This window comes from Salvia miltiorrhiza, chromosome 4 (genome assembly GCF_028751815.1).
Source record: "Salvia miltiorrhiza cultivar Shanhuang (shh) chromosome 4, IMPLAD_Smil_shh, whole genome shotgun sequence".
Lineage (NCBI taxonomy): Eukaryota > Viridiplantae > Streptophyta > Magnoliopsida > Lamiales > Lamiaceae > Salvia > Salvia miltiorrhiza.
In genome coordinates, this window is record NC_080390.1 from 29979559 (window position 1) to 30005951 (window position 26393).

The window sequence follows — 26393 nt, forward strand, 5'->3', positions numbered from 1 at the left end:
TATAATGATAAGAGGCACTCTCCCGTGCAACTGATTTCTGAATGACACTACTTCAACATACAAATGATACTTGAAGATCTTCAAGTGTCATTTGTATGTTGAAGTAGTGTCATTCGAAAATGTTCAAGTGTCATTTCCCAAATGAAGTAATGTCATTCTGGAAATCAGTTGCACGGTGCAACTGATTGCACATGATTATTTGTGTAATGATAATTATGTGACTGTAAGCATTTTTTTTTCAATCATGAATTCGTTTTTATTGATCTTAAAGCTCTATTCGGCCTATAACTCAGTATTTTATTCTTGAGAAGGTACAGTGATAATTATATGATTGTGATTGTATTTTTTGTAGTCTTAAATTCTATTTTATTGATATGAAATCTATGTTAATCTTTAACTTTAAATAAATTTTGATTTCTTTAATATATTATACTTCCTCCGTCCCGTAAAAATATGCATAGCATGGGACGATACGAGATTTAAAAAATCCTGTAAAATATAGTGTAAGGCGAGAAAGGGTCACACATTGATTATGATGTTTAGTGAGAGAATTAATATTATAAATAGAGTGTGCTTGTTTTTATGAGACGGACGAAAAGAAAAACTATGCATATTTTTATGGGACAGAGGCATGCATATAGTTTGGACTTGGATGTTTGTTCATTTTTGTCGTTTGCTTGTCACATTTTTTCTGTTTCTTGGTCTTTTGGGTTCCTTTGGGTATGGTTGGGAAAGTCGAGATTGTTAGGGGACGATGGTTAGGTTGGAGTTCTGGAAACAATCCTTTCCGCTATCCCAACTTTTTTTTGTTTATGTTTTTCTTTGTTAGACGAGTACTCTTTTTCCTTTTTATGGTTTTTCCTTTTGGATTTTTCGTAAAAAAAAATTAACGAGGCTCGACCCTTAGTTTGCTTCTTTGTGCTTTCAAATGTTCTTCTAGGTTTTTCTTTTCTTTTTATATAGGGAAAATTGCATGTAAATACACAAACTTTATTCAAAATTCATATTTGACGCGAAGTTAGGATTTTTACAAATAAATACCCCAACTTTATAAGTTGTTTAATTTTGACCCCGATTTCATTTTCCCCAAATTTTAAAATGACGTGGCTCCTACGTGGCTCGCCGACACGCGCCTTTTAGTTCGCCAGACAAATAACAAAACGACGACGTTTTTTTACATGAAACAGTGTCGTTTCACAGTCATTTTAATAATTCACATGAACCCTAATTTTACATTCCTCATCTTCAACAATACTTCGAGCTCCCGTTCCCTCTTCAAGAATGGGAAATTTAGCTATTCAGTTCAACTGTGCAACTGTTGAAACCTAGCTTATTCGTCATGTCATCTTCCTCTGCGTCGTTTTTCATTTGGATCCAAAGGCGACGAGATAACATGCCGGTGCAGCAAACCTGCGAAGGTGGAGACCTCAAGAACCCCAAAAAATTCCGGTCGAATGTTCTATTGTTGTCAGCGTCGAGATGTTAGAATCATTATGAGCTTAATTTTCAATTTTCTCCTTCAATTTCTGATTTTTCCCTTCAATTCTCGATTTTTCCTTAATTCTCAAATTTTTCTCCTTGACATGGGATAATTTACTTGACACGTAGGCGCCATGTCATTTTTTCGATCATCGAAAATAAAATTGGCGTCAAAATTGAATAATTTATAAAGTCGGTGTATTTAATTGTAAAATTCTAACTTCGCGTTAAATATGGATTTTGAACAAAATTTGTGTATTTTAAAGCAATTTTTCCTTTTATATATAAACATAATTTAATAATGAGATGGAAGGATTATATCTAAGGGTTCACATGACCATAATCCACTAATTGGGCCTTCCTATTAGGGTGAAGAGTTGAACTTTCAGGTAATCAATAGCATACATTTTTATCTATAGGTATAGGAAAAGCGTCATGAAGGGCAAAAAAAATTATTGCAGATTATTGTAGTTGACACATAATATAAGTAATAAGTAATCAGTGTGTAATACGTCGCAATTCGACGAAAAATTATTTAAATTGTTATTTAAATTATATGATATTATTTTTGTATAATGTAATTATTTATAGATATTATTTTTGAATTTGTTTAATTTGAGGTAATTAATATAGTTCAAATTATATTAATCTCAACCATATTCCTCAATTAAATGTTACTCCATATGTTCCACTCTATTAAGTTCGTTTTTCTTTTTAGGACGTCCTAGGCTCGTTTTCTATTTTGAGTTAAAAAATATATATATATATACTTAATTGATGTGGATCTCATCACCTTCCTCTTAAAAGTAAGTTTCTTAATATTTGTGTCCAAAAGAAATGAGTCTATTAGAATGGGACGGAGATTGTAACTTTTTGTTTGAATAATAGATATACCCTTTTAATAAATTTTCATTTAATAATGTTTTAAAAGAGGTCGATGTAAGATTGAAGATTTTTTTTAATGTAAATTTGATGGAGGGATTGATGTGATACATTTGTCGTCAATTGTATATTGACAATATTTTATTAATTTTATACAAATTGTTTAAAATGACAAATAAGAATTAAATTAAGACCTCATCTGTCATCTAAGCAACATATCATCATCTAAAAGCCCGAAAGATGATATCTAACGTTAAAACACCAGACTTTTGAGCATCATCTCGTCTAGACCTTGAAATACAAAAAATAAATTTTTATGTGTCAATTTTTTTTAACATCACTATCTAGAGCTTTAAAAAAACAAAGCTGACTTGTGAGACCGTATGATCTGGAGCTTGTAAGATCATAACTAACTTCTAAATATAATTTTGTATGGAGCTTGAAAAATCTTGATAAACTTTTATGCATTATTCCATTTGGAGCTTCAAATATTATATTTGGGTTTCGAACATCATCTCGTTTGAAGTTTGAAAGAACAAATTTGACTTGTGAGTGTCATCTCATTTGAACTTTGAATGACCATAACTAAGTTATAAGAATTATCTGTTGTGGAGCTTTAAAGATCATTATCATATGGAGATGTAACTCATAACTAATTTCTAAACATCATCTCGTATGCAACTTCATGAAGAATCTTGATAATCTTTTGTGCATTGTTTCATATGAAGCTTGAAATATCATAATTGAGTTTCGAGCATCATCCCGTTTGAATTTGAAAGAACAAAATTGACTTGTGAGTATCATCTCATTTGAAGTTTGAAAGCTGAAATAGAAATTTTATTAAAAAACGAAGAAACCTAAACCCATGAGAGCACAAGCGCAGCTGAGAACCGGGCCACATTAAAACCTCAAAAAGAGGAAAAAGAGTGCCCGTCTAAGAAGAAACAAAAGACAAAAAAAAAAACAAACAGGCCGTGAGCGAGTAAGGGACCACCTCAGAGGCTCCGGCCGCACCATCGCCCCTAGGAAGTCCGGCCCACACAAACCAGAAATAAGGAACCAAACCAGAGCAGCCCAGGGAAGAACAACCAAACAAAAAGAGACAACCCAACGGAAGACAGTCGGACAGAGCACCGCAGAAACCACAACGAAGACAGCGCAAAAGAAAACCACCAAGCAGGCAAAACCATCAAACCACTGAAAAGACCCACCAACCACCTGCAAAAACAACAAAACACAAGCAAGCACAACCGCACACCAAAAGCAACCAAGGACAGGGAAAACAGCCCGCCTAATCTTAATCAGATGCTAGCTCCCAAGCAGCAACCCCAACCACCAAGGAGGATCACAGGTGATTCCACTCTCCAAACACAACACCGACCCATCCAAGTCTCTCAAGATATCAACATTCTCCGGGAAGTGTACAAAGTTAAGATTTTAAGACCATAACTATGTTTGAAAATAATCTCGTGAGTAACTTAAGAAATTTGATGTGAGATTCAAATTGTATTAATTTATTTAGTATTTAATTAATAAATTTTCATAAATCAATGTTGAATCCAAATTTTATTTTTAAAAATATATACAAAATATGTTATTTTATGACCAAATTGAATTGAAGAAATAATTTACTTAATCACACCAATTTATTTTTAAAAACTAAATTAATTAAATATATATTTAATTAAATAAAATTGGTTAAATTTGAATTGATAAAGCAATTCAAATTGTATTAATCTCAATCATTCCGCTAATTATATGTAGATTTTTAGTTTGGAGAGCAAGAGGTTATTTTTATATAGGTTTTATTTTGGTGAAATCTTATAAAAAAAATCAATGTGAGATGAGGTGATTTAGAGCATCCGCAACGCTCTACTCGATGGCTTACTCGAGTAGAGCGTTGCCATCGTGTAGGGGTGTTGGGGAGGGGGGGTCTACTCGAGCATTACTCGAGTGCTCGTGTAGCACTCGAGCGGCGCGTGCACAGCACGCGCCTCAATTAAAAAAAAAATCAACGACTTTTTAAACGGCTTTTTTGATTTTTTTTTTCCAACGGCTCTTTTAGCCGTTTGATACCTTTTTTATTTTTTATTTTTATTTTTTCTCTTCTTTTCTCTCTATAAATAATACTTCTCCCTCCCTCATTCATCACAACTCACTCCTTCTTCCTCCAATTTTTCTTGTTCTTCCAAAAATGGCGTCACCCCAACATGATTCTTCGCTTGATTCCGACGAAGTAGCTGAAAGGTTCATGGAGTTGGTAGAGTTGCAGAAACAAGTGCTTGCTCCATACTGCTCCCCACCGGCGCCAGAGCCGGCGCGTGTCAAACGTCCCCGATCGTACGTCCACCGTGATCGTGAAGAGGCACATGTACGTCTTATGCAAGACTACTTCATCGACAATCCAACGTACGGTCCTACTTTTTTTCGGCGTCATTTTCGCATGCAGAAGGAGTTGTTCTTGCGCATCATCGAGGCTGTTCAAGGTGAAGATATTTTCTTCCATATGAGCACTGATGCAATCGGTCGAGACTCTCTTTCTCTTTTACAGAAATGCACGTCGGCTATCCGCCAATTAGCCACCGGAGTAGTGCAGATGTTTTCGATGAGTATCTCAAAGTGGCCGACTCAACCGGGCGTGTATGCCTCAAGAAGTTCTGCAAGGCGGTCATCCGGGCTTTTGGAGCCTATTACCTGCGCCGTCCAACACCAACTGACGTCCAACGCCTCCTTCATACGTCCAACTGCCCAAAGGCGTGGCACGACGCCTACATACGCGGGGATCAGGGAGAGCCCGCCTTGATATTGGAGGCCGTTGCATCCCACGATTTGTGGATTTGGCACGCCTTCTTCGGCGTCGCTGGTTCGAACAACGACATCAATGTGCTGAATCAGTCGCCTCTCTTCTCCGACGTGTTAGGAGGAACTACGGCGTCGGTGGTCTTTCATGCCAACCAGCGCGAATACCGGATGGGCTACTACTTGTGTGACGGCATATATCCGGAGTGGCGTTGCTTCGTCAAGAGTCCATCAATGGCAACCAATCCGAAGGAGGCAAGGTTCAAGAAGATGCAAGAATCGGCACGGAAGGATGTCGAATGCGCCTTCGGAGTCCTTCAAGCTCGGTGGGGAATCATTCGAAGTTCGGCGCGCAATTGGTACGTAGAGCACCTTAAGGACATCATGTTGTGTTGCATCATTCTCCACAACATGATTGTGGAGCATGAAGGTGAAGCGGCTCTCAACTAGAGAGATGATGACGGGGCGTCTAGCAGTGCTTCGACGGAGAGTGCTGGACAAACACCGGTGTCCTTCGAGGAATATGTGCGAAGGGATACAATTCTCCGAGATAGACATCTACATGCTCAACTCCGAAATGATTTGATGGAGCACCTTTGGGCACGTTTCGGACCTCTAGGACCAGAGTAGTTAATTTTTACAAATTATTTTTATTTTATTAAAGTTTTATGTAATATTTAGAATTTTAAAATTAATGCAATTTAAATTTGAAATAAATTGTGTTATTTAAATTTAAAAACGTAAAAATCAAAACTAATGTTATCAAGTAGGCTATCAAGTAACCCTAATGCTGCACTACTTACTCAATGTGGTCCCCCACTATCAAGTAGGCTATCAAGTAAGCCCATTGCGGATGCTCTTATATAAATTCTTCAGTCGATGGAGATTATTATAAGTTTGATACATGATTAAAGATTTCAAATATGTTTTAACATTATATCCTCTATTATTCTTTATCCAAATTCTTCATTTATGCATTACGAATTTCATAATTTATCTATTATTATTATTATTATTATTATTATTATTATTATTATTATTATTATTATTATTATTATTATTATTATGGACGAAACTGGAACAGACAAAGTTTTTATACATGAAAAACATAGTTTTCTTTACAATACAGATAAACTGTATAGATATATTTTATAAAAAATAAAAATAAATTTTTAATTATTTTGTTACACGTAAAATAAGATTTGTTTTAAAGTAATCAGTTTATAAAATTTGTGCCTTATTATACAAACATGTAAATTAATGACCGAACCCGTTTATAATTTACATACACATACATATCTCAATTCAAACCCAATTTAAAAATGATTTTACTATATATAAATTCATACATTATAGTATATTGCAGAATATCCATGTAATATATACGCTTTTGAGAAATATAAAATTAATAACAAGTATACATCTAATTACGAACATTCAACTAAAATCATTTATCGCATATAAATTATAAGTTTTTTTATTGTCAGACATGTAAATCTAATTTTTATTGAGATAAAATAAATAATATATATATTTTTAAATTAGATTATGTGTAAAGTTAATATTATATACATATATTTATATATATTTATTATTAATTATATTTATTAAGATTAATGAATCTTAATATGGAATGCAATAGTTAATTTGTTAGGTCCGAAGGGTCTCGAATAGGTGTATGGAGGGGGGGAATACACCTATAGGCTATTTTTGTCCGAAGAACCAAAACGAAACTACAAACACAAACTGACTCAGCCTGTTTACTGAAAAGAGTTTTGACCAAAATAGGGTTGACGACTGATACTGAATACTCTTCAGTAAGGAGTTATCAGTTAAGTCAAAGACCTTAACTGATACACATAAAGCTTCAGTCGAGTTTGATAAACAGAGATATGTTATGAATCTTACTGACTATCAGATGATAGATCAGTTAGACTGATAACACACGCAACGGAAAACTTTTGTTTCGTAATAGCCTGTGAGTTAAGCAAGTTGTCAGTCTTTAGGTTTCTCTTTGCTATTAATCAGTTTTCAGGTTAAGAAGGTAAGAACACAAGTAAGAACGTGAATATTGAAAGTTGTAAATAACACAGAGATTTTTACGTGGTTTGGAAAATACTTCCTACATCCACGGTCGGTTGATCAGACCAACAACTTCACTGGGCAAGTGCTTACGGGTGTACTGCAAACCGATGCTCGTGCTTATGGGTGCACAGCAAATCTGAACGTGTGCTTGCGGGGTGCACACAATCGAGACGACTGAAGGTCCAATTTTTAGTACCAACACACCTTGTTGGATTTCTCACTCCTAGCACATACTGGGCACTAGGACCTCACGGAGACAGAACACCTGTCTGAACTCTTTTTCGGCACAAACATTCAATTCGGTTGGTTGAAGAGAGGTTTGAAAACTTGCCAACTAAACCACAAAGAACAAGTTCTTTGCAGTCAGTTTAACCTAGGCTTTGGATATACAATATTTGCCTAAGGTCTAAGAGAATGAATGTAATCAGCAGTGACTGATTTTTGGCTTTGTGATTCTCTTCTTCGATTCAAACTTTGGAGAGGTTTGGTTTAGCTGAGTAGCAAATTTGGCAGCGTTTCAGCTTATGTTGTTGAATTGGTGAAGATTGAAGTGATCCTCGAGTGCTATTTATTGGAGACGTCTTGAATAGATCCGTTGGCGGAGATGGTCTTCAAGATTTCTTCCGTTAGAGAGTAATTTGAACTTGGGCTGAGGCTTCAATCTTCGAGGTTCCTTGTTTGGTGAGAACGGCTTCTTTGAAGACCAGGAGATGCGACATCTCTGAACATGTAATCACCAAAAGGAATGGCCTCTGCAGAGAAAGGACGATCCTAAGATCTCTGAATTTAATGCGGCTGTACTTCGAGAGTGCGTGACTTCCTTTGAACGTTGGAGGTTCAGTCCGAGGAAGAATGTTTAACTGATATTTGACTTTAGTATCAGTCCGCTGAATCCACGTGGCACGCATTAATTAATCAGTCGAAACTGATCCTTCGACTGATACTTCAGTCGGCATCTTCAGTCTTCAGTCTTCAGTCTTTAGAACAACAACTAAACTAGAAAAAGAACTCTAACACTTGAGTTCAAAATAGTTCTAGTCTATTACAATTGAGACCTATTGATTTTGGTATCCTCAAAACTAGGATTAGGATATTTCATTAAGTTCCCAACATAATTAATTAGTAGTAATAAATAATGGAGAATATATATTGTAAATCATTGCAAATGCATGAGATTTGAGAGATTTTGAAATGAAGCAATTTTAGGTATGCCACATAAGATAACTCATTTTCCTATTATAAAGAAGATTGATCGCGCCTGTTTAGTAAAATTGTAAATGGCTCACATATGTGTATGTTCGTATCATCATATGTAAATTCTATGATCTTAAGGATAATTTTGGATTGCTTTGTAAATTTAATATGATCAAATTTATATAATTAAACAAAAAATTATTTTTATTTAAAAAATAAATATTTATGATTAAATAAATTATTTCTTCTTTTTAATTGGCCATAAAATAAGATATTGTGTACAAATTTTTAAAATAAAATTTGGATTCCATATTGTTTTTCTTAATGAAACTTTACCAATTGAAATACTAAATAAATTTATATAATTTGAATCTCACATCAATTTTCTCAAACTTTAGACAAGATGATTCTCATAACTTAGTTATGGTATTTCAAACTTCAAACAAAATGATGTTCACAAGCTAATTTTATTCTTTCAAACTTCAAATAAAATGATGCTCGAAACTTAGTTATGATATTTTAAGCTCAAAACGAGATGATGCACAAAAGTTTGTCATGATTTTCATGCTCCATACGAGATGATGTTTAAAAGTTAGTTATAATCTTAAAAGCTTCAAATTATATAATCTCACAAGTCATCTCTAGTCTTTCAAGCTCCTAATGAAAATTATGTTCATAAGTGAGTTATGATTTGATAAGGCTTCGAAAAATGATGTTCGAACGATTATAGTCAGATATAGTATTTCACGATTCAGACGAGATGATGCTTAAAAGTTCAGCATTCAAAAATAAGATATTATCTTTCGAACTCTAGATGATGATATTGATCTTACAAAGTTCAGATGAGATGATGCTTAGGTGACATATGAGTATGAATGTCAATCCAGGCCGAAAATCCGTGGGATGGCTCAATTAGCCTGATAATAGGGCACCAATAAAATTATAGCCCAAATAGCCCCTAACTGAATAGTCCGACACTCGATAGGATTGGCCTGAAAATAGTTCGAACCTAGACCTCTAGGGTTGACCCGAAAATAATGTGTTCGCCTGATTATATGAAATTTTTCTCGTTATTTGATTTTCAACTTTATTACCTTGCTTCTGAAAAAATTAGTATAACAAGATTTTTTCCAAAAGTTTGTGAAATGTATTTTGATTCAATATTAGAAAGTTATACTCATTATATCACTTTTCTGTGTTTTTAATCCAATACTTAAAATATTGAGATGTAAAAATTAAAAATTGATAATTATTTAACAAAAATATTGTATTTTTATATCTCTAAGAGTTACATATTATTAGACATTATTCATGAAACATATGAAAAATAAAAGTGAACCATTATTAATAAACGGAAGGAGTATAATTTAATAAAGGGGTATTGGCCTGTAAATACTCGAACTTTTTCTATTTTCTGATTTTGCACCCCAACTTTAAAATCTGCCCTTAAAAAATACCTGAACTTTGTATTCTTTCTGATTTTGCATCCAACGAATTTTAACCTCTAAATCGTTGCTAACATGATAGCCAGATTGACATCCCAAATCTACAATTACACGCTCTAAATCTCACATTGACAACAAACTCATCTGTTTCGTTATGAACTTCAAACTTCCCTCTCAATCTGGCTACCATCTCATTAACGATTTGGGGGTAAAAATTCGTCGGGTGCAAAATAAAAAAGAATACAAAATTCGAGTATTTATAAGCAAATTTTAAAATTGAGGTGCAAAATCAAAAAAGCAAAAAATTCGAGTATTTATACGCCAATACCCGTTTAATAAATACACCTCAAAATATCCATAAGGTAAAATGAATAATAATTATAAATATCATGCATGCTTGTGAGTTGTGAAAGGTGAACAATGCAACTACACTCTATCAAAATCAAAGTTGAAATCAAGATTTGATTTTGATAATAACTTGACAAACATTAGTCATGGCCACGAAAGCAAGGTCTAGCTAAATCTATTTTTATATAATAATGTTAATATTGGCTGGAAAAGGTGCCTCAATTATTGTAGTGGAATCTGGAATATGTGGGGCTGCATCCTGTTGAATCTAATAGCACTGCCTTTTGTTTTTGGATTAAAAAATAAAAGTACACAACATCCCCACTTTGGTACTTGCAACTTGCTATAAATTTAATGCAGGTATGTCCAAAATTAGTGATGAATTTTATTTATAAAATAAATAAAATCTGGTATCAGAATAATACTTTTATTTAAGCATTACACTCTTATCTCACTTCTGCACCAAAATGGCTTGGTGACGAGGAGACAGCTTAGCTCAAAATAATGAAAATTTAATATTAGTGATGTAGGGTTAAGTATATTTTGATTAAATGTATAATCGTGATCAGCAGCTAAGCCATGTCTCACGCCTTTATCTATATCCCCTCCTAAACGCATTATTAACGACCATTTAACAATGACGGAGTGAAGCTAAAATAAAAATAGCTTTTAAAATATAAAATAGAAATTATTTTCAATTTTTTGATTGTCAAAATTAAAGGATAATATGTATACTTGTTGAATGAATTTATGGTCCTGAGTTCGAGTCTCCAAAATAACAAAATTTTTAATTTTTGCAATCTAAACATTTATACAGTGAAGTCATATGTATTCTACATAAAATATATACATTTACATACGATTTCTCTAAGATTAAATCTTAACCATTAGATTATGGTTAGATCAATGGTGTAAATCTATTAAGGGTTCGTTTACTTTGGTTGTAAAATTTTTATTGGAAAATGATGGATAAGAAAATATTATTTTTTCTCATTTTTATCATATGTTTACTAGAGATGCAAAGATAAGAAAATATTAAAAAAATTTATCACACAACTATCTAAAGATAATATTATCCAACATTAAAGAGAAAGTGAGTGAAAATGAGTTGTCCGAGAAAACATTCCATCCCGCTCCAAAAAAAAAAATCTATCATAGTAAACATGTGAAAAAAATTGAAAAATAGTAAAAAATATATTTTTTTTCTCATATTTTATCAAAGTAGACGCTCCATAAGACTTGTTTTCATCCTAGCCCTCCCTAACAATGATATTATTCAAAGATTATATGACTTTATTTTTCTTTTTTTTTGTTAAAGAAAAAGCATTTAATAAATAAAGATAGTTAGAAGAAATGATCGATATGATATTTCCCCCATATATATATATATATATATATATATATATATAGGGTGTGGTTCTAGAGAGAACTATATTATTTGTGAGAATGTGAGAACCATCAAATCTAATGCATCTACTGTAAAAATTAATGCATTCGCTGTTAAAATTATTGCACTCAAAAAAATTAAAAAAAATTGCCCCCTTCACGATTCGAACCCAGGATCTGCATTCATCCAACAAGATGATGCATCCATCGTAGATCTTGATGATTGAATGGCTGAAAATGGTTCTCCATTCTTCTTTTATTTAGTGGTTCTTTCTTGAACCTCTCCCCTATATATATATATATATATATATGTGGTTCTAGAGAGAACTACATTATTTGTGAGAACGTAAGAACCATCAAATCTAATGCATCCACTGTAAAAATTAATGAATTCCCCTGTTAAAATTAATTCACTAAAAAAAATTGCTCCCTTCAGGATTCAAACCTATGTGATACATTCATCCAACAAGATGATGCATCCACCGTAGATCTTGATGATCAAATGACTGAAAATGGTTCTCCGTTCTTATTTTATTTACTGATTCTTATTTGAACCTCTCCCTATATATATAGGGTGTGGTTCTAATGAGAACCATAATTTTCGTGAGAACATGAGAACCATTAAAATTACTGCATCTGCTATACAAATTAATGCATCTGTTATTAAATTTACTGCATTCGAAAAAAATAATTTTTGCTCCCTTCAGGATTCGAACCCAGGTTCTGCATTCATCCATCAATATGATGCATCCACCGTAGATCTTGATGATCCAATGGCTTAAAATGATTCTCCGTTCTTATTTTATTTAGTGGTTATTATTTGAACCTCTCCCTATATATATATATATATGAGTATGATATTTTTTTTCTGAATTAATTTGAATTATTGATCTTTTTTTAGAAACAAAATCAGTGATCGTTATACGACCTAAAATTGTCATAAACAATAATTATATACTCCCTCCGTTTCCTAAATAATTTCCTAGAAAGGAGGGGCACATGTTTTAAGACGCAAAGATAAAAAGATGAAAAGTAAGGATAAATAAAGTATTGAATATGATAAAAAAATAATAATAAATGAAATATTATTAGTGGTGGAGTATACTTCAGAAATAAAAAGAGAAATTCTTTTTGAAGTGAAAATGAAAGTTAGACAATTATTTGAAGTACAAAGAGGTGAGAGTATAAATTATTAGTACATGATTTTGTAGGTTACTTTCTACATACATAAAGTTTCTAATTGATTTCATAGAAAACTTATTTGTATGACAATTTTATGTAATATCGTGATGCAAAAGATTAATGAGTTTTATAATTCAGCTGGAACGACGAAAATGTTTTCGTTCTGTAAATATTTTTGTTTTCAGAGGTCCCGCAAATCAATATTTCATATATATTTCAAGTAGGTTAATTTTCTCTATTTATTGTTTTGCCTTAGTGGTAGGTATATGAAAATGAATCTTTTATATCCCATCATTTTAATTAATTAAAATTATGCCACCAACAAGGGCCAAATTTGTATTAAAATGGTATTTCATATATTCATCCATCACTATATCAAATGTGAAAAAAAAAAATTAAATAATCATTAATTGTGTATAAACTCTTCCTTACCCCACTATCATTCATAGATCCTTAAATTATGGAAACTCTTCCTTAATTACCCCACTATAATTCATAGATACTTAAATTAATAAATTACTAGCATTTGCATGCACGTAAAATATTTTTATATTTTATATTTATATAAAATTGATATTAACTCAATTATCATATTTATAAATATAATAAAAAATTAAGTTTAATTAATATATTTGAGTTGAATATTCAAATAATAAAAAAATAAGAAAAATTCATAATGATAAAAATTGATATTATAGAAAGGCATAAAAGATATAAGTTAAAAAAATGAAAATGAAAATGAAAATGAAAATCAAAATAGAAATATAAAATAATTGAAAAATAAATTTATTAAAAAAAATATGAGAGAGGAGAGAGAATGTTTTAGAATTTTAATATTTAAATAAATATAAATTTTACATTTTAAATCAAATACTTACATAATATATAAAAATTAAAGTTATTATCGTGATCTTTAATTTGAAATGCATATTAAATATTTTATAATTAGTCAAATTTCATAATTTTAGAAAGAAATAAAAAAATAAGAAGATAAAGGAAAAGGAAATAAAAAGAAAAAAATATAGTTTACTAATAAACTTTCAATTTTATTGCTCCCTTCGTCCACCAGAAATAGTCCTAAAGGTGGACGACACGAGTTTTAATAAAAATAGTTATTGTATTGTGAGTGGAGAAATGGTATAACTTAAAAAGTAGTGTTTATAATGATATTTTTTTTTGATAATTTAACAGTATTAAATAAAGAAATTTAAAGGTCGCGCCACATGGAACTCGAACCCAAGACCTTTGGCCTTAGGCATTAACCTCTTACCGCTTGGCCAACACACGCACACGTTTATAATGATAATTAATTGTATTGTGAGTGGAGAATATGACCCACCATGTCATAGATAGTTTCCAAAAATAGAAATTGACTAATTTTTGTGGACATCCCAAAATGGCAAAAAGGAACTATTGTTTGTGGACGGAGGGAGTATAACTACAAAAATATCACTCAATTTTGAAATTGATTTGAAATTGAAAGTTACTTTTTTAATATAGTATAGATGGATGAAATCAAGTATCCATAATTTTGTATATGTCATTGTGTCCCTGTTATATTTATTATAATAATAATTTTTTAATAGCCAGCGTCACCACTAGCCGCGTGTATATTCACTGGCGGCTAGTGATTCCGGCGATCGATTTTTGGGCGGCTTGTTGGTCTGTTAGGTAGGAAATAATTTTTTGTTTCACAATATATATGATTGTGTAATTTTTTGCATTGTCATGAATGTTTTAATGTAACATACGTATTCTTATTTTATATTTGTATTTTTTTGTTAATTTTTCAGTAAAAAAAGTACACGACGACATAAAATATAAGAGAAGGTGACTCTGCAAAAATTTGAATTATAGTGAGGCTTTAATGCTCACTTTATGCATGCATTCTATTGCACATGAAATAATAGATTGCATGTTTGATTGTATGTTGGTTATGAATAAATAATCACCTGCACGTATACGAGACCTCTACACCATACAAAGGTGGAAAAACAATCGAACGTTGACGGGACCACTACTCACACAAAAATGAAAATACAAACCGCACGCAGGCGGGATTGAACAAAACCTCTCACAAAGGAGAGTCTTTAGGTGCCTCAGCTTTGCCATTTGAGCTAGGCCTCATTGACAATATTTAGTTTTAATTAGTTGTTTGTTTTTTGATTGATTAATTATAATTAATTATTACTAGTTGATATATAGTTGAGGTTTATTTAGTTTATCAAATCAATTGATAAAATCAATTGATAAAGTATTAATTATTTTGATTAAATTAATAATCAAGTTTGACTTAATTGGTCAAGTTTTTATTAATATAGGGTAATTGTCTATATTGATACTTGATTAAATTTAATGATTTGTGTGAATTGATTTGTTTGATTAGTGTATTTAAAATTATGCAATAAAGAAAAACACATTTGATTATTTTGAATAAATTTATATAAATTGGAGATTGCGTTCTTGCCAGTATAATATGACTCATTATAATAAATAAATAAATATATATATATATATTATGTATGGGCTGATATCAATTATAATAATGTGAGAATTTATTGTTAACGAGTGATGGTAAAGTATGACATTTGAAAATCAAATAATGAAAAATATTTAGATTAATCAGGTCAATTTAGTATATTTTTAAGTTAGTTCTATCAGCCTAAACCCTTAACCCTCAATTTTATTGGATTGTCAAACTATTTGGTAATGTCACTCAAATTTGAATTTTTTATAACCACTTTTTTGTTCAATCCATAGATTTCTCATTAGATTGATATGAAGTTAGAAAGTGTATATTCACAAATTTTATGTATATAAAAAAATATTCTAATTTTTTTTAATGAAACTGATATATTTTTTGCCTTCTTTGTATAACTTTAATGCATATATATATATATATATATATATATATATATATATATATTATCTACAGATTTATTTAACATCATGAAAATTAAATGAACCCCCACACATATTGCGTGGGTGGTAGACTAGTTTTCCTTAATTTCCATGCCGAAAAGTTGAGCCACTTATAGTGGGATGGAAGGAGTAATTAACATGCATAATTTTTTTTTTCCAATCATGTTTTTCTAGTAACAATAATGTACATTATTAAGGTTAGGTTATGGTAAAAAACTACACGAAGTTTGGAAAAAATTACAATTTTCACATGAACTTTCAATTAAACCAAAAAATACAAGATTTTATATTTTTGTTGCAATTTTACATAAGTTTGACTTTTAACGAAATTAGATTTTAGTTGACAGTCAAAATTAAGCCAAATATATTAATTTTTGCCTTCTTATACCTCTGAACTTCTAAATACTCCTTATCATCAGAAGTTAGACCAACATCAGGTAAACTTTCGACTGCCAACTAAGCTATAATTTAATAGAAAGTCAAACTAACGTGAAAATTACAACAAAAATATAAAATCATGTATTTTTTTTATTTAATTGAAAATTCAGATGAAAATTACAATTTTTTTTCCAAAGTTCGTATATTTTTTTGCCATAATCCTAATAATAACACAAAGTGCTATCAGAGTTTTAAAAAGGGCAAATTGCATGGAAATACCCCACTTTAATCCAAATTTTATTTTTTGACAATCTTTTTAATTGTTGCAAAAATTTTAACGAGCTTTCAATTTGTTGCAATGTACGTCCGGATGAATTTCCGGCCAAATTAAATCTAAGTTGGCAGCCGGAATGCCAACGTGGCATCAGAAATGCCAAATCACACCCACCCTCCCCCCACATCACCCTTTCTCTCTCTTCCACCCTCCCCCCTCCCACGTCGCCCTCTCTCTCTCTCTTCCCCATCCCCCTTCCCCCTTTCCCCGTCGGCTCTCACCATCTCTCTCACTTCCTCCACCGCCGCCACAGTCGCCCAGAATCTCGACCTTCGTCGGCTCTCCCCCTTTCTCCACCTCTATTGGACGCTTCTCTTTCCCCTATCTCCCACCGCCGCTACTTCCTCCCCCCCCTCTCTCTCTCTCTCTCACTCCGTTGCGGCAAGGGCTGAGCATGAACCGAACCGGACCGAAAAAATCGACCGAACCGATCAAATTCGGTTCGGTTCGGTTTTTAGTTTTCTGGTTCGGTTTTAAGATTGAAAAATCGACCGACCGAACCGAACCGATACTTAATATATATATATAATAAAACCCTAGACATTTTTCATTTCCCACCCCAAACCCAAATCTGGGCGCCGCGCTCCCCCTCCCCTCCATTTCAAAATGAAAACCCTAGAAGCAGTCGCCGCGCTCCCCTCCATTTCAAATCTGCTGGTCCTTGAAGCAGTCGCCGGCGCCGCACGCCGCTGGAGCTTGAAGCAGACCAGCACGCCGCACGCCGCTTGAAGCAGACCAAGGCCCTGAATCTGAAGGTTGCCACAGCCGTAATCCACCCTCGACAACGGCAAGAAGAGCTGCGCCCGGTGACCAACAGCCGCTGCCCTCTCTCTCCCTCACTCTTCTCTGATCGTTGCCTGCTCAACGGGAGAGATGAAGCTAGAGAGAGAGAATCATACTAGAATTCAAAGGCAAAGCTCTTTCACATTTTCGAATAGGCTGGAAGAATCATTTTTTCGAATTGGCAGATTCAATGTTTTTTGGAAAAAAAAAATGTCGGTCGGTTCGGTAACCGACCGAAACCGATCGGTTTTGGCCGGTTCGGTTCTTGTCGGTTTTTAAGGTAATGTCGGTTCGGTTCGGTCTGTCAACTGCCAAGTTCGGTTCGGTTTCGATTTCTTCCAAATGGGTCGGTTCGGTTCGATTTTGAACCGATGCTCAGCCCTAGTTGCGGCCTCCGCTTGTATCTCCAAATTGTCATTTAGGTTGCCAACTTTCTTGAGTTTTAATTAAGTCAAGAGCTCCATGGAGGCTGCTGAAGTCGTCGGAAATCGTAAGACGGAGGAGTCAAAAAAGGGGATCTAGGGTTTCGTAGGAGGAATGGGGATGAAGTCTGCGGTGGGTTTGGGTGTCTGTTGTTGAGTCAGAGAGAGAGAGAGGGGCCGGGAGAGGAAAGCAACGGAGGTTGGCTTGTTTTGAGGGAGAAACAGAGAGATAATCCTTAGCGAGAGATGAGGGGGCTCAGGGCGATGGCGGCTGGCACTGCCACTGCGATCGTCTGAAAATTGAGGAGGCGGCGCTTAGGGCGGTATGATTTATGTGTGTGTGTGTGTGTGTGCACTGTGAGATGGTGAGACGTGGAGAGAGATGAGGCGAGAGGAAGATGGTGGCGGTGGCGTGGCGGTTCGACGCACCAGACGGGGCGTTTGGTATAATTGGAGAAGATTTCCAACTCTAGCGGCTCGATCTCCGCCGCGGTGGCGCACAGCCACTCGAAGGAGCTGAGCGACTGCGTGATTTTGGGCTGGAGGAATCTCGACCACTCGTTGGGGAATCTCAGAGACGCGGAAGGGGCGGGAGTTGGGGAATCCGGGGATGGCGAAGATGATGGCGCCGGCGGCGGGGCTAGAGGACAGCCGGCGGCTGTTCATCTGGGCGGTCAGGTGGCATTTCATTTGGGAAGGGGAAGAGTGAGGAGTGATGTGGGAGGGGGAGGCTGACGTGGGATGGGGGTTTGTGAGTGTGATTTGGCATTTTTGATGCCACATTGGCATTCCGACTGCAAACTCAGATTTAATTTGGCCGGAAAATTTCTCCGGACGGACATTGCAACAAATTGAAAGCTCGTTGAAATTTTTGCAACAATTAAAAAGATTGTCAAAAAATCAAATTTGAATTAAAGTGGAGTATTTTCATGCAATTTGCCTTTTTAAAAATTAAACTAAGATTTGCTTAAAATAAGTTGTGAATTGAGATAATAATATTAATAAATATAGTACAAAACACAAAACACAAATAATACTACACAAAAATTATAATTATCATTTCAATAAAATAATAACAATAAGAGTGTGTTTATTTTGATGGAAAAGTATTTTCACTCATTTTTCATCATTTTCACATGTTTATTATGATGAAAAATTTTCTTCGGACATGGTGAAATATTTTATCGAACAACTCATTTTCACTCATTTTCTCTCCAATGTTGGATAATATTATCCTAGGGTATGAGTGTGAAAATATTTTTCAACATTTTCTCATCTTTTCATCTCTAATAAACATAAAATAAAAAATGAGAAAAAGATATTTCTCATCATTTCTCATTCATTATTTTTCAATAAAAATTTTAACATCAAACTAAACCCACCGTAATATTAAATACACGAATAGTAAAAAATCATGTGAACGAAGAAAAAGAAAACCTTAAAAAATTGAAAAATACTGTAAGAATCTTGAAAAGTTACTCATTTTCTTGATATCGAGATTTTTATTAATTTTTCTATTTGGTAAACATTCAACTTAAATGCGTAACTTTGGGGGCTTCTAAAAGCAAATGCGAAATACGTTTTTTCTATTTATTAAAATCAAATTACGTTTTTTTATGGCAGAATACGGATTTCTTGCGGATGGTAAATACCTAATAAATTGATATAAAGAAAAACGAAAAAAGAGAAAAAGGAGAGATAATAATATCCAATAAAGACGGCCTTATCAAGCAAAATCTAGTTATTTGGGGGCTTCTAAAAGCAAATGCGCCTATCACTCTTACTTATCTAATCTCCCATCATAAAATGATAAATAAAATAGAAAATAAACGGAAAAGGTTAAAAATAAATCCAAATCCCTTAACCATTTTTACGAAATTTCACCTTTTTAAAGCCCCATCACGTGTGTCTCTGTAGGGATCGCTTCACGCCTTCACCACCTCTCTCTCTCCCCCTCTCTCTCCTGCATTAATAGGAAACTGCCTAGACATACAGATAGATACACATAAATTGTTGATCATAGGAAAGAATCCCTAGCTCTCGCCTTCAGTTCACTGCTTTTTACATTTACAGGAAAACCTAATAATTACATACAATAATCTGTATCTAAAAAATTGTGGTGGCGTTGGAGGTGGTGGTGGTTGGTGGAGTGAAGGAGCTCGAGTGCTTGCTGTATGTCAGTAGATTGCGACGCTCATTGCGGTGGATTCGGTGAGATTGCGAACCAGTTGCAATGGCCACAGCTCCGAAAAAGGCGACGCTTACTGCTCCGAAGACGGCTGCCTGTTGCAGCGCTCCAGCCGGCATCGGCGATTCGGCCGCCGTAGTCCGCCGTGAGTCTGTATCCGCTACACCCGCTGCTGATTGGACAGTGTCTCCCGCCGCCGAGGATCAGAAGAAGAAGTCGGCCTCCTCCACCGTGGCGACCTTGATTAGACCGGAGCCTTCTTCCAATGCCACAGCTAAAGGTCTTAACAGCTCTCGTTTTTGTTTGCGAAATGCGATCGTAAATTGTTTGTTTTGCCTTCCAGATGTGAGAATTCTAGATATTTTTCCTTTTAGCGTTCATATATATTGCGTTCTTTTGGTTTATATTAGAATATCTGCATGTGGTGTGCATTAATCGAGATCTTGAGCCTTCTCGGTCTTCAAATAATATTGTGGTTCTATTAAGCGGTTGATCGGACTGTTTAATGACTCTGAATTTTTCTCTGTTTGGCATGCTATTGAATTTTACTGTTTTATTTTCAAATTTGAGGTTTTTGTGGATGAATTGATCCGTTGATAGTGTCTGTCTCAAGATTCGTGAACATATAAAGATATTTTCAATTTTCAGGTTTTTGTGGATGACTTGATCCGTTGATAGTGTTTGTCTCAAGATTCGTGAAAATATTAGAGAGATTTTCCTGTGATGTTAATTATCTGCAATCCAAGCTGATTTTGTTCATACAATCAGTGAACTTTGTAGAAACAACACATAATAAAACGAACAGAACTTGATCATGCAAAAAATAGAGAGCAGAAAGTCTTACCTTCATTGAATGCTGAAGTTTTTATGTGATCTGGAATTAATGGCTGAGTGAGGACTACTAATTATCGGATCCTATGGTTGTTTATTAGATCAAACATCAACTTTACTAGACATTTTATTCAGTTTTGCAGTTTTGGTACTCTGTCATCTTGGTGGATTATTGTAAGGTCTATTAACACCTTATAATATGGCTATGTGCTTGATATTTTGGTCTATGAAATTTTCAGTGTCATTATACAGTAAAGGATGGATGCCTAGTTCACAATAATCATCATTAGAAGACGAGCTTGATATGAAACTCATCATTATGTATGAATGTCATATTTTTATTTTTATCAGTTGACATTGAAGGGAGTGTGGAATTGGTTTGTTGACTTCAAAAAAATGTGTTTCTGAAATCTTATAAGTCATACTATATTACTTGATGGAAAAAATGTGTTTATTTCAGTTCAGTTACTCTGTTTCTTTTTCTTTAGTCTTATTTTTCCGTTTGGGGCTTAGATTGCATATAAAGTGGTCACAAGGATCGTCCTGAGGGAGTGTAGGCTGACTCCATTTTTGGTGGCATTGTTGTATCACTTATATTCCTCAGTAGTTGAAAACTTGAAAATACTTGAAGGTCTTAACGTGTAGGTACATGTGCAATAATGCTTTGATTCTGTTATTTACTTGTTTATGCTTCTTGGTTCACTATGTGCCACATGCAATTTCTTGTATACACACATATTTGTAGCATAGTATGTTATCTCTATGAACTTGTCAGAGCTATTCTTTCTGTTTTGTGGATTGGAGAAAAATTGATGATGTTACTTATATCCCTATTGAACTTCTGCAATGATTAGTACTTGCTCAAAGGACTTGGTTATTCATTAATGCTTTGTTTACTCAGGGATCCAAGTTATGACAAGGGCTCAAACCAAACATCCTTTAGATCCTTTATCTGCTACTGAAATCTCTGTGGCCGTGGCAACTGTCAGAGCAGCTGGAACCACCCCTGAGGTCTAAAATTACTTTTCATTGATATGACGTCCATGCAATCATAATCTACTGTTACTTGAGTACTGTAATTGTAACTTTGGTCTTCCACTGACTTTTCCCTTGTCTTTCAGGTCAGAGATAGTATGAGGTTTGTTGAAGTCGTTCTGTTGGAGCCAGAAAAGCATGTTGTTGCACTAGCAGATGCTTATTTCTTTCCTCCTTTTCAACCATCATTGTTGGCTAGAACCAAAGGAGGACCTTCAATTCCTAGTAAGCTCCCACCAAGGAGAGCCAGACTAGTTGTCTACAATAAGAAGTCCAATGAGACTAGTTTGTGGATCGTTGAGTTGACAGAAGTACATGCAACTACTCGAGGGGGACATCATCGAGGAAAAGTTGTATCCTCTTCAATTGTTCCAGATGTTCAGCCACCTATGGTATCTTCCTAAATTGATGTTCTTTCTGTGCATTTGGTGGTGACCTTGTGGGCATTGCAATATAATTTGTGATCATTTTTTTATTGCATGGAGTACTGTACACAAGATTCTCATCATATGGTTCAGAGCATTCCTTATAGATTGAGCAAACATGTTATGTGTCGTGTGAACAAGAGAAATGCCAGTTTATGGAGTAATTAATTTACATGTGCTTTGTGGATTACATTTGGGCTTTTGTCTTCTATGTGGCACAATGCAAGTTCATTTCATTAGCATAATTTCTTTCTTATTCCAAATTTCCAACTGCAGGATGCTACAGAGTACGCTGAATGTGAAGCTATTGTGAAAGATTACCCTCCTTTTATAGAGGCAATGAAGAAGAGGGGCATCCATGATATGGACCTTGTCATGGTTGATCCATGGTTAGTATATGCAGATGATGATATGCTTTCGGAACAACCTTGTTAGTATACTCATCTAGTGGTCTCTTTGGTGTCAAATTCCTACTGCAGGTGTGTTGGATACCACAGCGAGGCTGATGCTCCTAGTCGTAGACTTGCAAAACCACTGGTATTTTGCCGGACAGAGAGTGACTGCCCACTTGAAAATGGTTATGCACGGCCTGTTGAAGGAATTCATGTTCTTGTTGATATGCAAAATATGATCGTAATCGAGTTTGAAGATCGCAAGCTTGTTCCTTTGCCACCAGCTGATCCTCTGAGAAATTATACTCCTGGTGAAACAAGAGGAGGAGTAGATAGAAGTGATGTGAAACCTCTTCAAATTGTTCAGCCTGAAGGACCAAGTTTTCGTATCAATGGGAATTATGTAGAATGGCAGAAGGTTTTTCTCTCTTTATTACTAATTGTACACACTCACACATGCACAGAATCAGTCCGAGTTTAGTCAAAATCACTGTTGAAATTTTGGTTAACAGTGGAACTTTCGCATTGGTTTCACTCCAAGGGAGGGTCTGGTCATTCATTCTGTTGCCTATGTTGATGGTAGCCGGGGAAGGAGACCTATAGCGCATAGGTTGAGTTTTGTGGAGATGGTTGTGCCCTATGGTGATCCTAATGACCCTCATTACAGGAAAAACGCATTTGATGCCGGTGAAGATGGCCTGGGAAAGAATTCCCATTCTCTGAAGAAGGTTTCTACTCCTGTTTGTAATTTGATTATCATTTTTGCTTGGTTTATTGCAATCATCATCTCGTTATGAAACTTTTGTCTAAGTCACTTTTACTTTCAGGGATGTGATTGCTTGGGATATATAAAGTACTTTGATGCTCATTTTACAAACTTTACCGGAGGAGTTGAAGCAATTGAGAACTGCGTATGCTTGCATGAAGAGGATTATGGAATGCTATGGAAGCATCAAGATTGGAGAACTGGCATGGCTGAAGTCCGAAGATCAAGGCGTCTCACTGTTTCTTTTATCTGCACTGTGGCTAACTATGAGTATGGATTTTATTGGCACTTTTACCAGGCAAGTATAATGCATACCCTACAGGGGTTGCCTGTATAGCTGTAATAAATCTTCATATAGGTTGATAGAAGATGGAAATCGGAACAACTAATAGCATGATGTTTCATTTCTTTTTTTCCTCTTGAGCATAGTATTAGTTAGTAGCAATATACAACAAGGACTGAATTGCAAAATAGGAAATAGAAGGTCGAGCAGAACCTGTCAAATGTGATGATAAGTGTCGTATATGTAAAAATACAAGGTTTCTGAACAAATAATTTATGGTAACATTAAAATACTATGTTCTTGGTTCCAGGATGGGAAGATTGAAGCTGAAGTCAAACTTACTGGAATTCTCAGTTTAGGGGCTCTTCAACCTGGTGAATTTAGAAAATATGGTACAACCATTGCACCTGGATTATATGCTCCAGTTCATCAGCACTTCTTTGTTGCTCGTATGGATATGGCTGTCGACTGCAAACCTGGAGAAGCACACAATCAGGTATCTGACTCAGAATAGTTATTTTTGGCTGTATTCCGGTAATAAATTACTCCATGAATCCATGATGGAAACATTGAGGATTAATGTGCTTCTATTCAAGATAAATAAACAAGCTTTAACTTGTTTGTTCTGCTACTATTCCTATTCTCTTAAGGTTGTTGAAGTGAATGTCAGAGTTGAAGAACCTGGAAAGGACAACGTTCATAACAATGCATTCTATGCTGAGGAAACTATCCTTCGATCCGAATTAGAGGCAATGCGTGATTGTGATCCATTATCTGGCCGCCACTGGATTGTAAGCACCCTTAAACATATTATGTTTTGAACATCTGAAACACATGTACCTTGTCCACCAAAAGTAATTTTTGTATTTACCCTTTTTTAAATGGGGGAGTTTTCTTTCTCCTCTATTTGGTTTTATTACTAAGCTAGTAAGTTTTCAATTTGCTAGAAAGGACTGGAAGAGTATTCTGTTTGCTCTTATTTGCTTCCTTCTTTAAGCTAGCTGGTTTCCATAGCGTCTCATAACTATTCAATGAAATCACTCTAAATTCTGTCTGATCATATCATTGGGTTCATTGTTCCATTCAGATAAGGAACACAAGAACCGTGAATCGCACTGGAAAACTGACAGGCTACAAACTGGTGCCTGGTTCAAATTGTCTTCCATTGGCTGGTCCTGAGGCTAAATTTCTGAGAAGAGCTGCGTTTTTGAAGCATAATCTGTGGGTTACACAATATGCACGTGGAGAGGATTTCCCCGGAGGAGAGTTTCCTAACCAAAATCCACGTGTTGGTGAAGGATTGGCTTCATGGGTAAAGCAGAATCGGCCTTTGGAGGAAAATGATATTGTTCTCTGGTCTGTTTCATGCAGCTTTGAGAAATATAATTATTTCTAGCATTTGCAGTGGAATATTTCATCTCTGACTGCAATTTTGGATTATTCTTATTCATATAGGTACATCTTTGGCATTACGCATGTTCCTCGACTGGAAGACTGGCCCGTTATGCCTGTGGAGCACATAGGTTTTGTACTTCAGGTAAGTTTTCTTAATGTTTACTTTCTCATATGTTGCGAATGCACTTCTTGTTGTATACCAAAATAGGTATTTTGTTAAGGCACTTTTGGTATAATCATAATGTTTCCATTGCTTCCCCATTTGTTGCAGCCACATGGATTCTTCAATTGCTCTCCTGCAGTGGACGTGCCACCCAGTGCCTGGGAGATGGATCCAAAAGAGAATGATGTCAAAGACAATGGCGTTACTAAGGCGAGCTCACCTATTCTCATGTCAAAGATCTGAAGGTAATTAAGCGCGTTATTGCATAACCATGATGAATCCGTCATGCCTGTACATACTTGGATTCTACTTCTGCTCTACTGCCAGCTTGCTAGATTGTTTTCATTGCTTTACCGTATCTGTTGTTCGACTGTTATGACTCTTTCGAGTTCGAGTGAAAGCTTGAAACTCATGGCTTGAAGATGAATATGCATTCCTAGTCGTCTCTTCTTGAATGGTGAACTGCTCTATTTTACTCTTTTTTTGCAAAGGATTTACTTTGTACTTGCTAGACTTGTCTACTTCATCCCTTCCGACAAAGCCTTTAATTTCTTCTCTTGTTTTATACTTCATCCGTCCGCGATATCATTTCCACATTTACTATTTCGGTCTGTCCGCGATATCGTTTCCACTTCCATTTATAGAAGTAGGGTCCACAAACTTCCACTCACAACAATAATGGGACCCACACTCCACTCACTACATATCCACTACTATCCACCACTTTTCTTAAAACCCACGCTGGCCACAATGTGGAAACGATATCGCGGACGGAGGGAGTTGTGTCTATTTTGGAGACTTGAGATTGCCGATAGCGATGGTTGTCTTTATTTATGTGGCCCTAGAATTGGTGAGATGGATTGCATTTTCGTAAAAACATTTAATTGTGAAATAATAAAACTATATTTGAGTCTATATATATTTAGATAAAAAAAATAAAAGGGGTAATTGCCTGTAAATTCCTAACGTTTACACGAAATTGGTTTTTGCACCTTTTTTTATTTTTCTTCTTTAAAATACCTAACCTTTAGTTTTTGTCTGAAAATTATCCGGCGATCGGTTTTTTCTTACGCCGGCGTCGGAAATGCTACTGTGGCAGCCGGAATTGCCACCTAAACCTATTTTTTACACGTGGAAAAAAAAATTAAAAGAAAAAGGAAAAAAGGAAATCCCCCACCCCAAATCGTCCTTTCCCTTTCCCCCACCCCAAACCCTAACTCTCCCTCCCCCCACCTGGCGCCGCCCCCTGCCACCTCCACCACCTTTGGCGCCGCCA

General features: G+C 34.9%; 1 protein-coding gene across 1 annotated transcript; it reads left to right on the plus strand.

The window, feature by feature from the left end:
• Positions 1 to 19518: 19518 nt before the first annotated feature.
• On the plus strand, positions 19519 to 25628 carry LOC131019711 (diamine oxidase [copper-containing] 1, peroxisomal). Its single transcript, XM_057948302.1, has 12 exons — positions 19519 to 20107; positions 21560 to 21669; positions 21780 to 22085; positions 22395 to 22507; positions 22598 to 22928; positions 23023 to 23238; positions 23338 to 23574; positions 23870 to 24055; positions 24210 to 24350; positions 24647 to 24915; positions 25015 to 25096; positions 25226 to 25628. The coding sequence occupies exons 1-12, from the start codon at positions 19873 to 19875 to the stop codon at positions 25358 to 25360; spliced, it is 2361 nt and encodes a 786-aa protein (XP_057804285.1). The 5' UTR covers positions 19519 to 19872; the 3' UTR covers positions 25361 to 25628.
• Positions 25629 to 26393: the final 765 nt, after the last annotated feature.